General features: G+C 46.0%; 1 protein-coding gene across 9 annotated transcripts in view; it reads right to left on the bottom strand.

Annotated features, from left to right (window-relative positions):
- The window catches only part of SENP6 (SUMO specific peptidase 6), a 114,750-nt gene extending 101,812 nt beyond the window's left edge, over positions 1 to 12,938 (bottom strand). For 3 of the 9 annotated variants that reach the window (XM_006020481.2, XM_025200088.1, XM_025200091.1), the window contains exons 1-2: positions 12,447 to 12,926; positions 3,189 to 3,282 (exon numbers count right to left, since the gene is read on the bottom strand). In XM_006020481.2, the coding sequence (XP_006020543.2) occupies positions 3,189 to 3,282; positions 12,447 to 12,507 (155 nt within the window). In that variant the 5' untranslated portion in view covers positions 12,508 to 12,926. Of the gene's footprint in view, positions 1 to 3,188; positions 3,283 to 12,446 lie in introns of all 9 variants that reach the window. The other 6 variants (XM_025200092.1, XM_025200087.1, XM_025200089.1 and 3 more) reach the window with 4 other exon arrangements.
- Between the last annotated feature and the right edge of the window lie 287 nt (positions 12,939 to 13,225).

A 13,225-nucleotide genomic window follows, 5' to 3' on the forward strand; every position in this document is an offset into this window, starting at 1 on the left:
TATATTATTTAAATAATTGTTTTCAGTGTTTAGAAAAGATATGCTTATACAAGTCTCTCAGAAAGGATCAAGTATGAACTATAAGAAGGATGAGAATTTGTCCCAGTTAGTTTACAACTAAATTATGTAACTAGTATAAGTTTCAAATAATTTATGAAATAGAAGATTGATACAATTTTCACAGATACGCTAAATGAGAAATTAAAAGGGCAATATATACTAACCACCTATTTAAGAGGCTACAACAAATGTTCTTCCTAAGCCTAACAGTATACAGATCAATTTCTTATCAGACTCGTACATTCAGAATAAGGCAAATCTCCTATCATCTTCCCATAGTCTTCCATACCCTCAGGTGCCCAGGCCACTCAGGCTGTCACCACTGTCCAACTTGCAGGCTTGGATGCCCACAAAGCAGATCAGAGTTGGTGGAGTTTATTTCTTGACAGCATTCCTAGGTTCACTCCAGAGGCCATATAGATATATCTTGTGCATCTTTCTCTACTACTTAAATCCATTTGTTATGCTTGATGGAATATTGCTTTTATTAAAAAGCATTGCTCACTGTACCAGGACACTAAGGTATGCCTGCTCATTTAAGGTTGAACAAGCCTAGTCAAGAGCTCCCCAGCTGCAGGTTGCCAGGGTAATACCTGCAGGAGTCACATGGAGGCAGGGCTCCGGGATATATAGGCTCAGGGCTGGAGATAGCAGGACACTTTCTCTCTGGCAACTGCCAGAGGAGGAGCTCTTGCTTGTGAAGGCTGCTTGAGTACCAATGCTTTTTGCTTTGCTACTCAAGTGCTGTGAGACTTTAGGAACCTGTCAGGTACTTAAGACTATGGGAGCATGCTGTATTAAGGGTGTAAGTTTGATCCTAAAGGAGGCGTAGTACTGTTGCTGTTGATGATACTTAAGTTATAACCTAGAAGCTTTTGTTTGTGTTTCTGTTTACACCGGAGGACCAGGGTGAGGCTATAAGGGGAGGTTTGGAGGCCTCATTAGTACCTGGAGATAAGATCCTAGAATTTGGGTAGTGTTAGAGAGAGAGAGAGAGAGAATTGCCCTAGTGGTGCAGATACAAGGGGTGCAGAGAGCCCGAGAGCCACAAGGGCACAGATATGAGGTTGCAGAGAGCCCTAGAGCTAGAGGAGCACAGCGAGCCCTAGCTCAGAGGGGTGCAGATATAAGGGTGCAGAAAACCCTAGAGCCAGAGTGGTACAGATGCAAGAGTGCAAAGTGCCCTAGCATCAGAGGAGTACGGGCACAAGAGTGCAGAGAGAGTCTAGTGCCAGCAAGGTGTAGATACAGGGGTGTAGAACCTAACACCAGAGTGGTGCAGAAGTGATAGATGGTAGTAACACCTGCGAGGCTTGGGACACAATAAAGGGTGGAGTTGTGTGAGAACCCTAGAAATTGGGATATTAAAATGGGCAGCCTCTTGCTTAGAAATAACTTAGTCATTACATCAAAGGCATGGCAAGCAAGATAGGTGAGCAGCCCATTGTGATGATCAGCCTTGAGATATACACCTGTTACATTCATATAGAGATGAGATGCCTGATGATGATGATGATATTAATAATGAGAGATAGCTAAAATTTAAGCAATTTTTCACTTCAAAACAGAACTCAATCTCCATTTACTTGATACAGAAGTGAGGCGCCCTCTTAAAAATTATGGCACTTAATCCAAATTACTGAAAATTTACAAGTAAATATATTAGTCCAGCAGTGCTCAGTCCCTGGCCTGCAGCATAGTGCCATCTTGCACACAGAGCACCCCAGAGGTCTGCAAGTTTGGTAATGGAGGAATGGTGAGATCACTCTCCTGTTGCCAAATTTCTAAACCCGTGGGGAAACCCAGGCCTGCACACTGGATCACATCCCTGATCCCACTGCACAGGGCCAGGTGGGGTGGTACCAGGCTCCAGGACTCAATCCCAGGGCATGGTGGCAGGAGGAAGTGGGGCCAGGTCTCAGATCCCAATCCTGGCTTGTGGGACTTGATTTAGCTGATGGACTGGTCCTACTCCATGCATCTGGCCCACCAGGTAAAAGAGGTTGAGCACTACTGTATTAGTCTGTCTATTATTAAAAAAAAAAAGCAGCAGAAACAATTAAGACATTTAGAATCCTAATGTCAGATTCTCTAGTAGGTTATTTAAAAAAAAATACACAGCAAACACTTGCTGAAATTGTATGTGTATAGATAGTTTTTGGTTAAGTAATCACCTTTCACTAAGGTTCCTCACCAAGCTGGCAAATAAATCTTCAAAAAAAATAAGTCACATGAAATTTACCCTCCTCTTTAAAATATCTGTCTTGTCATGATTGCCACTACCCTTCCCAAAGAGTTAGATTCAGACTGAGAAGGCACCCAAATAAGACATGTGACAAGGATGGAGAAAATGTTTTAACAGAAAATACTACAAACCCAAGAAATTAAGAATTAAATAAAATCCAAACATGTAAAAAAGATGGGAAGCAAACAGCTGGGGAATAAAGAAAATTCTAATTCTACATAATTAGAAAAAGATGTGAAGAAATCTTGTTTCTTTGAAAGTAATTTTTTATCCTGTCTGGAATTACAAAAATTAAATACCATGTTGTCACTCTACAGTTATTGCATAGTAACATTATTCTATGGCAGAATTAAAGTTGTTTGGCTGCTTTAACTTTATTTGCTTACCTTAAAATGTTCACATTTAATTTACATTTTTAACTCTTAATTTCCCCAATATATGTTGCTTGTTTTGAGAATAATTACAGCATCTGTGAAGTGTGTATTTTCTATCATTTCCAATTTAATATAAGCTTTTGGCCACAAAGAACAGCTAAAAACAAACAAGTTATTTCAAATGAGATTTTACTTGTTCAGCATTAAATTACTGAAAAATCTTTTTAAAAAACAAAACCCCCCAAAAAACCCAAAACAAATTGTTATAATACTGTAGCCTAGTAATAATGGTAATTTACAAAAAAATAGTAATGCTAGAGTGGTGTGACAGGTGTGATGGTCCAGAAAAAATGCAAGAGGAAAGGATTTTGTTAGTGATATCTTCTATTGGATCAACTATATAATTGGGAAAGACGAACTGTCCATTGTCAAGTCTTCCTTTTTACAAAAAGCTTATTTTTATAATTAAACATTTTTACTTTCAATATCTTGGATAAAATTATCCTTACTCTTTCTCTGTATCTCCTTCGCTTTCTTCTCCATGATCAAAGCTCCAATTATTTTTGAAACCTCCATCTCTCCTGGAATGTGATCTATCCAAGGCTGAAATGAGAACAAGTTAAATCTAAGTCTTGATTTCAAGCCAGGTCTCTAACCAATACAAACCCAAAAGCTAAAGTAACATGACTTATTTTCCAAGACACTTTTTTCATCAATAAAGCATTTAAATATCCTTTAGCACCCTGGTGTCAGATGAGTGGCACGTAGCCCATCTGTGCACCAGATAGGGCTCAGGATGCTGAAACCACCCCCTGCATGTTGGGATTAGACCCCAAGGGCCCAGCACCACACCTTCCAACCCACCAGGACTGGGTCCCAGGGAGAGGGCAGGTACCACTCACTTCTGTGCCGAGACTGGGTGTCGAGGGGTCAGCACTCCCCACCCCTGCACCAAGACTGGGCACTTGGAACCCGAACTGCCCCTGCCCAGCCCTGTGCACTAGGATCAAGTGCCAGATTCAGTACACAGGACCCAAATCTACATATGTCTCCAGTTTTCGCAGGAAGGGAAGAGGCAATTAATGCTGCCACCACTCCCCCACCACCAAGTTTCCAGACTCACAGGGAACCCCACACATGGGATCACTTGGTGCTGTAGGCCAGACCTGGCCCACAGACCAGAAGTTAAGCACCTCAGACTCAGCAGAATAAGTTTACAGATCACAGAACTGGCTAGTTTTTAAATCACGTACACATGATATAACAACACCTGTGAACACCTTTAACAAACTAATACAATGCTTTTTCTCTCTCATCTCATATCCCACCGTTACCTTCAGTAGCGATATACTTAACAACACATTATTAAAAAGAAAAAAACACTAAGTGAAGCACAAAAAGAGATGTGAACGAGCAGTGACTGCTGACTGTTTTTTGACATTTGTCCTTTCAAAGTTTCCCTTTATACATACTAAGTTTCACTGGGTCTTTAACTATCATATTTTTTCCCCATACGAAATGTGCACCTTTCCCAACCCTCCCATCACCCTCCTCCCTCCCCGCTCCCCCCCACCACCCCCGAAAGAGTCAGCTCCACAAAACTGCATGTATTAAGTTGGAAAGCTGATTTTCTGCCCAAGATAGAAGCGCCTTGCTTTGATTCCTGTCCAGTGCAACAGGTCTGGTATTAGTATTCAGGGAGCTGAAGAAGTTGATTGATACAGTGGCACCATTGTTCATCACTACAGAGGTGTTTACAATGGTCTCTCCTTTTTAAGGGTCCACTAACCAAGCTAACCATTCCTAAGACAATTTTACTGTCTACTAGGGCTTCTAGTCTATTCTCCTATTATGAGTTCTTTTCAAAATCATAGGTGTGTCCTCCTACTTCCAGTGGAGACCAGTCTTCAGTGCAACTACGGTTTCAGTTAAGCAGGGAGTTTAAACCATTTTCCAAATACAACTACCAAAGCATATACAATTTTTTTTTTTTTTTTTTTTTGCCTATTAACTGATATTAATAACCTACAAGGACCCAATTCTTGCAAACAGGTCAGTGGCAATGGAGGCAGCAGCAATCCCTCAATTCAAGGATGATCTCTACCATGGCTCACGCATCTAATCCTTGAGCCACCGACCTCATCCACAGAAGTGGCAGGTCCTTCCACAGGGGTAAGTAGGCCATAGGCTAGGATTTCTCTCTTTTTTCAGCATGTCTTTTTTTCATCGCGATCTCCAGAAAGACACCAAGATCCAGGCCTACAACGCAGTCATCATCCCCGCTCTCCTCTACAGATGTAAAACGTGGGTGACCAACCACAGTCATCTCAAGAGCCTGGAGATGTATCGCCAGCAATGATCCTCCACATCGAACAGGAAGATAGCCACACAAACCCCAGCATCCTTCCTGAAGCCAATGCTGCCACCACTGAGTTGGTGACCCTCAAGCACCAGCTTTGCTGGGCTGGACATTGTATGTGAATGCTCAACTCCCAAAACAAGTGCTCTACTCCCAGTTTAGTTGTGGCCTGCAATCTTGTGGTGGCCAGAGGAAGGGCTACAAGAACATATTGATGGCATACCTCAAGAAAACAGATGCCAACATCTAGAGCTGGAAGGAGCTGGCTGCCAGCTGACTCCAATGATGCCCCAACCTCAACTAAGCAGCAGCCCATTTTGAGGTAAAGCAACTTGCCTTTGAATTAAAGAAGAGATGGTGGAGGAAGGAAAACCAGAGGAATCCCATCTTATAGTCTCCCCTGTAGAAAGACCTGCAACTTCTGTGGACAGATATGTGGCTCAAAGATTAGACTTTTAAATCACCTTAAGACCCATTAATGAGCCATGATATAGATGAATTTTGAATCAAGGAACTGCCAACAACAGTATGATTTTGGATAAGAAGCATGAATGAGTACAGACACTACAGTATTAGCAATATGTCAGGAGAGATTTAGGCTGCATACAGACATTCAAATAATCTAGGAGAATTCTACCAGGTTTGTTCTCCTAGTAGAGAAACTTACTGAAAGCAGTGTGTACAAACATTCAAATGCTGAGACCCTGAAGAGTGGTACGCTTGCAGCCAGAGGAGGGCCCTGTGCACACATCTCTGCAGACTCCCTTTGTCTGGGAACAGATGGTAGCAGTGCATTGGGCAGCCTTAACTGGCTGCCCCAAAATGCCTAGGGTCACCTTTTCTTCCCTTGCAACATAACATAGGGATTGTGAAGGGGGAGATGTTCTGAGCAGCGAAGTCCAGAGAGTGACACACTGTCTCTGATGAGCAAGGGAAGGGGGGGGGGGGGGGGGAGGGAACGTGGGGGGTCTGGGGAGGGGGAGGGGGGGGGGGGGGGGGGGGGTAGAGAGAATGCTGGAGGACTACGTTCTCATCTGAGATAAATACAGACATATACAGACATTTGCTCTCTCAGGGGAAATTCTCCTGTCAGCGACTTAAACCAGGAAGTTGACTAGGTTATTTTTTCCTAGAGTGGTCATTTTTACTCTGGGAGAAGAATGTGAACTTCTTCATGCTCATGGTTTCTTCTGGGAGAGCAGCATTTCTCCCAAAAGAAACTGAATGTCTGTTTGAGGCTTTCAGAAGCTTCCAGGATTTCAGAGATTTTACATGCAGGAATACAAACACAGTTTTAAGGCAAGTAAAATGCATGGCTGGAATGTTGATGGCTAAATTTGGTAGGGGTGCACCGATAAAGATTTTGGGGGCCAATACTGATAGCCAATATTTAAGGAGGCATATCGGCTGATACCTATCCAATACAGCTGCCTCCAGCTGGTAAATCCAGTGTGGTGGAAGAGGAGGAAAGAGGTATGGGGGGCAGGCCAGAACAACAGCCCACACAGTGAGGGAAGGGGCAGGGGCAGACGCTACCCAGGTGGGCTGGTGGCATGGGACAGAGGTGCAGCTCATGGGGGTGGGGGCGGCTCCTAGTGCTGCTTGCACCCCAGGAGGGCGGGGGGCAGGCTGGAACTGACACTGTGTGGCTCTTCTCAATGGGGGCTGGGCTTAGAGTGGGTGCCAGCAGCGCTGGAAGGGGCTGCAGCCACCCCAAATTTTGCTGCCACTCTGCTCCCAGTCCCATGCCACCAGGCGCAGCCCGGCTCTAATCCCACCTCCACCCATGTGCTGGGAAGAGCTGAGGCTGTGCTGGGAGGCTGGAGGCAGCAGTGGCACTGGAAGCAAAGCTGCAGTGAAATCTGGGGTGGCTGCAGCCCCTCTCTCAGCACACACTCTGAGCCCAGCCCAGCCCAGCCAAAAAGAGCTGCAAGCAGTGCCGAAAGAGCCTCAGAGCGGACACCAGCAGCACTGGGAGGGGGCTGTATCTACCCTAAATTTCACTGCAGCTCCGCACCCAATGCTGCCGCTGCTACTAGTCACCCAGCACAGCCTCAGCTCTTCCCAGCACATGGGTGCAGATAGGACATAGAGCCAGGTTGCACCTGGGGCACGGGACTGGAAGCGGAGTGGCAATGAAATCTGGGGTGACTGCACCCCCTCCCAGCGCCACCAGCATCCACTCCAAGCCCAACCCCTGCCAAGAAGAGCTGCACAGCACCAGCTCTGGCCCACCCACTCACCCTACACAGATCTGGGGCGCAAACAGCTCCCCTACCCTCCTGGAGTGCAAACAGCGGCAAGAGCTGCTCCTCCCACCACGAGCCGTACCTCCGTCCCCACCCCATGGGCAGCGCCTGCTTCTACCCCCTCCCTCACCATGGGGGTATTGATCTGCCTCCCCACCACATCCCTTCCCTCCCTGCTTCCCTTCCAATTTACCAGCTGGAGGCAGCCATGAGTGCAGCATGGACATTTATCAGCCAAAATACAAGGCTCCATCATACCAGTATCCGATACAGCAAATTTTCTTTATAGTTTCATAGTTGGTAGGGTCGGAAGGGACCTAAGCAGGTCATCAAGTCTGACCCCCTGCCATGGGCAGGAAAGAGTCGGCTAGGTGATTGTCTAACCTGTTTTGAAGACCCCCAGGGTAGGGGTGAGCATCACTTCCCTAGGAAGTTGGTTCCAGCTCCTAGTCGCCCCAACTGTGAAGTAGTGCCTCCTGATGTCTACCCTGAAACTCCTCTCAGTCAACTTATGGCCGTTATTCCTTGTAACTTCCAGTAGTGCTTGGGGGAACAGGGACTCTCCCATTGCCTGTTGGTCCCCCTTGGCCAGTTTGTAGGTGGCCACCAGATCCCCTCTCAGCCTTCTTTTGTGTAGGCTGAACAGGTTCAGGTCCTGTAGCCTCTCCTCATAGGGCCTACCCTGCTGCCCCTTGATCATGGTGAGTGGCCCTCCTCTGGACCCTCTCTCTATGCTAGCCACATCACTCCTGAAGTGCGGCACCCAGAACTGGACGCAGTACTCCAACTGCAGCTTGACCAGTGTCGCAAAGAGGGGGAGGATCACCTCCTTGGACTGGCTCGTGATGCATCTATGAATGCATAACAAGGTGCGGTTAGCCTTCCTGACCATATCCCCACATTGGCGGCCCATGTTCATCTTGGAATCAATAGCGACTCCAAGATCCTTTTCTGCCTGTGCTGACAAGAAGGGAGTTCCCCAGCCTGTAGATATGCTATTGGTTTTTTCTCCCCAGGTGCAATACCTTGCACTTGTCCGTATCGAAACCCATCCTATTCTCATCCAACCACCTCTGTAACCTGTCCAGATCTAGTTGTAGCCTGTCCCTCTCTTCTAGTGTACTCACTTCTCCCAACATCTTAGTGTCATCTGCAAACTTGTACAAGGTGCTTTTCACCCCCTTGGCCAAGTCGCCGATAAAGATACTGAACAGTGGGGGCCCAAGGACCGAGCCCAGGGGAACCCCACTGCCCATGTCCCACCAGGTCGAAAATGACACATCCACCACTACTGAGTGCAGCCATCCAGCTAATTAGTGACCCATCTGGCTGTGTGGCGTTGACACCACAGTCGCCTAATTTTTTAATGAGGATGGGGTGAGAGACAGTGTTGAAGGCCTTCCTAAAGTCCAGAAAGACCACGATTTATATCAGTACCGATCCGATATCGGACCGATGTATTGGTGCACTTCTAGAATCAGTTTTTCAGAGACAGGTAGGTTTGAGCACCTCCAAACTGCCTAAATATATTTTATATAAGAGTAGGTCACCTGGCCTTTACCTACCTTTTTACATATGTGGTAACACAAGCGATCAGGCAAAATTCCCTTATTAACTAGAAATTTTATGGGACTGTGCATCTTGGAATTTATCCAGCCACAAACTTTTTAACAAATCTAATGAGGAAGCAAAATATGTGTATGGCCATTATCTAGAGCAGTAATTCTCAATCAGGGTGCTGTGAAATCCTTTTAAGGGTGACATAAATACTGCATCATATCTCCTATTTCACACTTGAAAACAAATGCTGCTTTCCAACACTCACTAAAGGATGGACTCAGTGTTGGGGACCTTGCTAGGTACCATCGAATACCTGATCTGCAACTTCTAAGCAAGCTAATAAAGAACCTGCAAAAAAAAAAAAAAACAACCAGAAAAATCCTCAGTCATCACCTATCAGGAGCTGGAATCCTGGTTCCTTCCTAGTTTAGCCTAAAGCACTGTGTGCAGAGATAGCAGTTCCTGTCTTAGCAAGATATTCTCCTCAGATGTAGGTTCTATGTTTATCTTCATCTTACTGGATGTTACTACACTATTCCTTGCAGCTGGTCAGCAAATACTCCTGTCTTGCAACCAAAATAAGCCACCCTGAACAAGCTCCAATGCTTCTTGGATTGAACTCCAGGTTCATGATGATCAACTGCTGCATGAGCTCCAGAGCTGAACCACAGCTTTAGTCTTTTCACTGCATGAATTAAATTCTAAATTCAAATTCTAAATTTGATCTAAATTACCTGGACATCTGCTGGAAGGAGCAGTTAGCCAGGTCGGACCGCTTACGGAAGTTCCTGGCTGAGATACAGGACCTCCACTTAACCCAAGAGGTGCACAGTCCCGCCAGGGGGAATGCCCTGCTGGATCTGGTTCTGGCCACAGGTGATGACCTGATGAGGGGACTCCAGGTTCTTGACCACCTGGGTGACAGTGAACATCGCCTACTGGAATTCACCAAACAGCGCAGGGTATCAAGGGGCTGCAGTAAGGCAGTAGCCCTTGACTTCAAGAGGGCCAACTTCAACAGGTTGAGGATATTGGTAGGAGAGGCACTGGGGTCCTGGAGAGTTGGGGAACTGGGTGTCCAAGATGAGTGGTCGTTCCTTAAGGAGATGACCCTCCGTGCCCAAGGGGTGACAGTCCCAGTGCAAATCAAAGGGGGCAAAAGTGCTCAAAAGCTCCCCTGGCTCACCAAAGGCATTCAGGAACACCTGAAAGCCAAAAAAGAGGCGTACACACAGTTGAAGGGAGGAGCTATCACCAAAGAGGAGTGTACCTCCATCGTTCAGGCTTCTAGCGGGGCTGTTAGGAAAGTTAAGGCAGATATGGAACTAGGGCTAACATCAAGGACAACAAAAAGTCCTTTTTTAACTACATAGGGTGTATGAAGAAAGCACTGGGTAATGTGGAGTCCCTGCAGGATACGGTAGGCAACCTGGTGGTTGCACCAGAGGAAAAGGCAGACGTTTTTAACAATTTCTTTGCCTCCATTGTTTATACAGGGACCAAGACTCCCCCACTGAAAATCAGGATGGACTCAGGAGAGACTCTGACAGGCCTAGGGTCAGGGAGGACCAAGTTAGGGAACTTCTGGAGGGGCTGGACATGTTCAAATCAGCAGGTCCAGATGCTCTTCACCCGAGGGTGCTGAGGGAATTGGCAGGAGTTATTGAGGGGCCCCTGGCACAGCTTTACGAGCACTTGTGGTGCTCTGGCCAGATGCCTGGAAGAGGGCCAACGTGGTCACCATTTTCAAAAAAGGGAGGAGGGAGGACCTGGGCAAATATAGGCCCGTTAGTCTTACTTCGATCCTGGGGAAGCTCTTTGAGAAAATTATCCACGAGCACATATGGAAAGGACCGGCAGGAGGGATGATACTCAGCGGCAACCAGCATGAGTTCATTAGGGACAGGTCCTGTCAGACCAACCTGATTGCCTTCTATGATCAGGTCACAAAATCATTGGATGCAGGTGGCACAGTGGATGTAGTCTTTCTGGACTTCAGGAAGGCCTTTGACACTGTTTCCCACCCCATTCTCATTAAAAAGCTAGGCGACTGTGGCAATGATGCCTACACATCAGATGGGTTGCAAATTGGCTGAGGGACTGCACCCAGAGAGTGGTGGTGGACGGGTCATATTCCACCTGGAGGGATGTGGGCAGTGGGGTCCCCCAGGGCTCGGTCCTTGGGCCCGCACTGTTTAACCTCTTTATTAGCGACTTGGACAAGGGGGTGAAAAGCACCCTGGTCAAATTCGCTGATGACACCAAGATCTGGGGCGAGGTGGGCACACTAGAAGGGAGGGACAGGATACAGTTGGACCTAGACAGGTTACAGTGGTGGGTGGATGAGAATAGGATGGGATTCAATACCAACAAGTGCAGGGTACTGCACTTGGGCAGTAAGAATCAGCAGCATACCTATAGGCTGGGGAACTCCCTTCTTAAAAGCACAGTGGCAGAAAGAGATCTTGGAGTCATTATTGATTCCAAGATGAACATGGGCCGCCAATGTGAGGACGCAGTCAGTAAGGCCAACCGCACCTTGTCATGCATCCACAGATGCATCATGAGCAGGGCCAAGGAGGTGATCCTCCCCCTCTATGCAACACTGGTCAGGTCACAGTTGGAGTACTGCATCCAGTTCTGGGCGCCGCGCTTTAGGAGGGATGTGGCCAGTATCAAGAGGGTCCAGAGGAGGGCCACTTGCATGATCCGGGGACAACAGGGCAAACCCTATGACGAGAGGCTACGGAGCCTGAACCTGTTCAGCCTCCACAAGAGAAGGCTGAGAGGGGACCTGGTGGCCATCTACAAACTTACCAAGGGGGACCAGCGGGGAATGGGAGAGACTGTTCCCCCGAGCACCTCCTGGAGTAACAAGGAATAATGGCCATAAGTTGTTTGAGAGTAGGTTCAGGATGGATATTAGAAGACACTATTTCATATAGTCAGGGCAGCCAGGATCTGGAACCAACTTCCAAATGAAGTGGTGTTAGCTCCTACCTTGGGGGTCTTTAAGAGGAGGCTTGACAATTACCTAGCTGGGGTCATATGAGCCCAGTATTCTCTCTTGCTCAGGGCAGGGGGTTGGACTTGATGATCTATTAGGTCCCTTCCGACCCTACAACTATGAATCTATGAATCAGTTAGACAATGTGCTAAAATGACACTGATACACAAATAATAGCCCATTTTGCATTTTAGTGAAGATATAAAAAGCATTCAGAAAATAACTAGCCTGGACTATTTAATATGTTCATAAATTCAAAGACTGATATTCTGAGGTGATGTTTTGTTATTTGTATACAAATGTCAGACACTGAAGACTTAGAAAGTGAAGATTAATACCAGAATGATCATCTATTACCTCTATAATAAAGGTTTAACACCAAAAAAAATCCATGGGGCAGGATGACAACATTAACAGATAATGCCTCTTCCTATGCCATAGGGGAAAAAAACTGGCAGCTACATTTAACTGTGAGATCAATACCGAGAGCGAGACAGTAATTGGGAAATTCTATATAGGCCACCATAACAGAAAAAGATGATATAACCCAATAAATGGTAATGAATGACAGAATCAGCTTTCAGGCACATACCTGAAATAGTAGGCATCAATACAGAGTCCATGAATGCCATCCTCAAAAAACATCTGGACATGAGAAAGGTTTCAGCAAGAGGGGTGGCTCAGAATCAAAAAAACCTTGACATTTCCAGAAAAACTCTTGATATCAAGAAACCTCTTTACCAAGCAGTAGAAATAGTCTCCACCTTCCAAGAAACTGAAGATAACATCAATTAATGTCATGGGGATAGTGAGACAGCGAAGCGGTGACTAAATGATTCTCTCTCAACAGATCAGTGAAGACCCTCAATAGACCACTGATACAGCAGTTTACTAGTATAGACTTGCTAGAAGTCCTCAAGAACAAGTGCCAGGAATGTTTTCTCAAGGAGCATTTCTTCTCCCAGACAAGGCATCAATTTGCAAATTCCAGACCGCAGTGACCACAACAACAAAATGTGGGTCTGAAATGCTTCCTCATCCAACTCATTCTTCAGATTTGGCTCCCTTAGACTTCTACCTGCTCCTCAAGTTGAATGTAGACTTTGTGGGAAGAGTTGCAATACTGAGAATAACACCATGAACCAACTGCAGGAATTTATGGACTTTCAGGACAAGGACTTTTGCATGAAAGACATCACGCTTCAGATGCATTAGACCAAACTGACTAATGTCAAGGGAGATCATACTAAAAAAAAAAAAGATAACTGAACACAAACTATATATTTTTTCTATTTTTGTAAAGTCAGAAAAATTCTGAATATTCCTTCATATGAGCTGTGTTGGTCTTAACAGTTCTGCCAATCTCTAGCA

This window comes from Alligator sinensis, unplaced genomic scaffold (assembly GCF_000455745.1).
Source record: "Alligator sinensis unplaced genomic scaffold, ASM45574v1 scaffold37_1, whole genome shotgun sequence".
Classification (NCBI taxonomy): domain Eukaryota; kingdom Metazoa; phylum Chordata; order Crocodylia; family Alligatoridae; genus Alligator; species Alligator sinensis.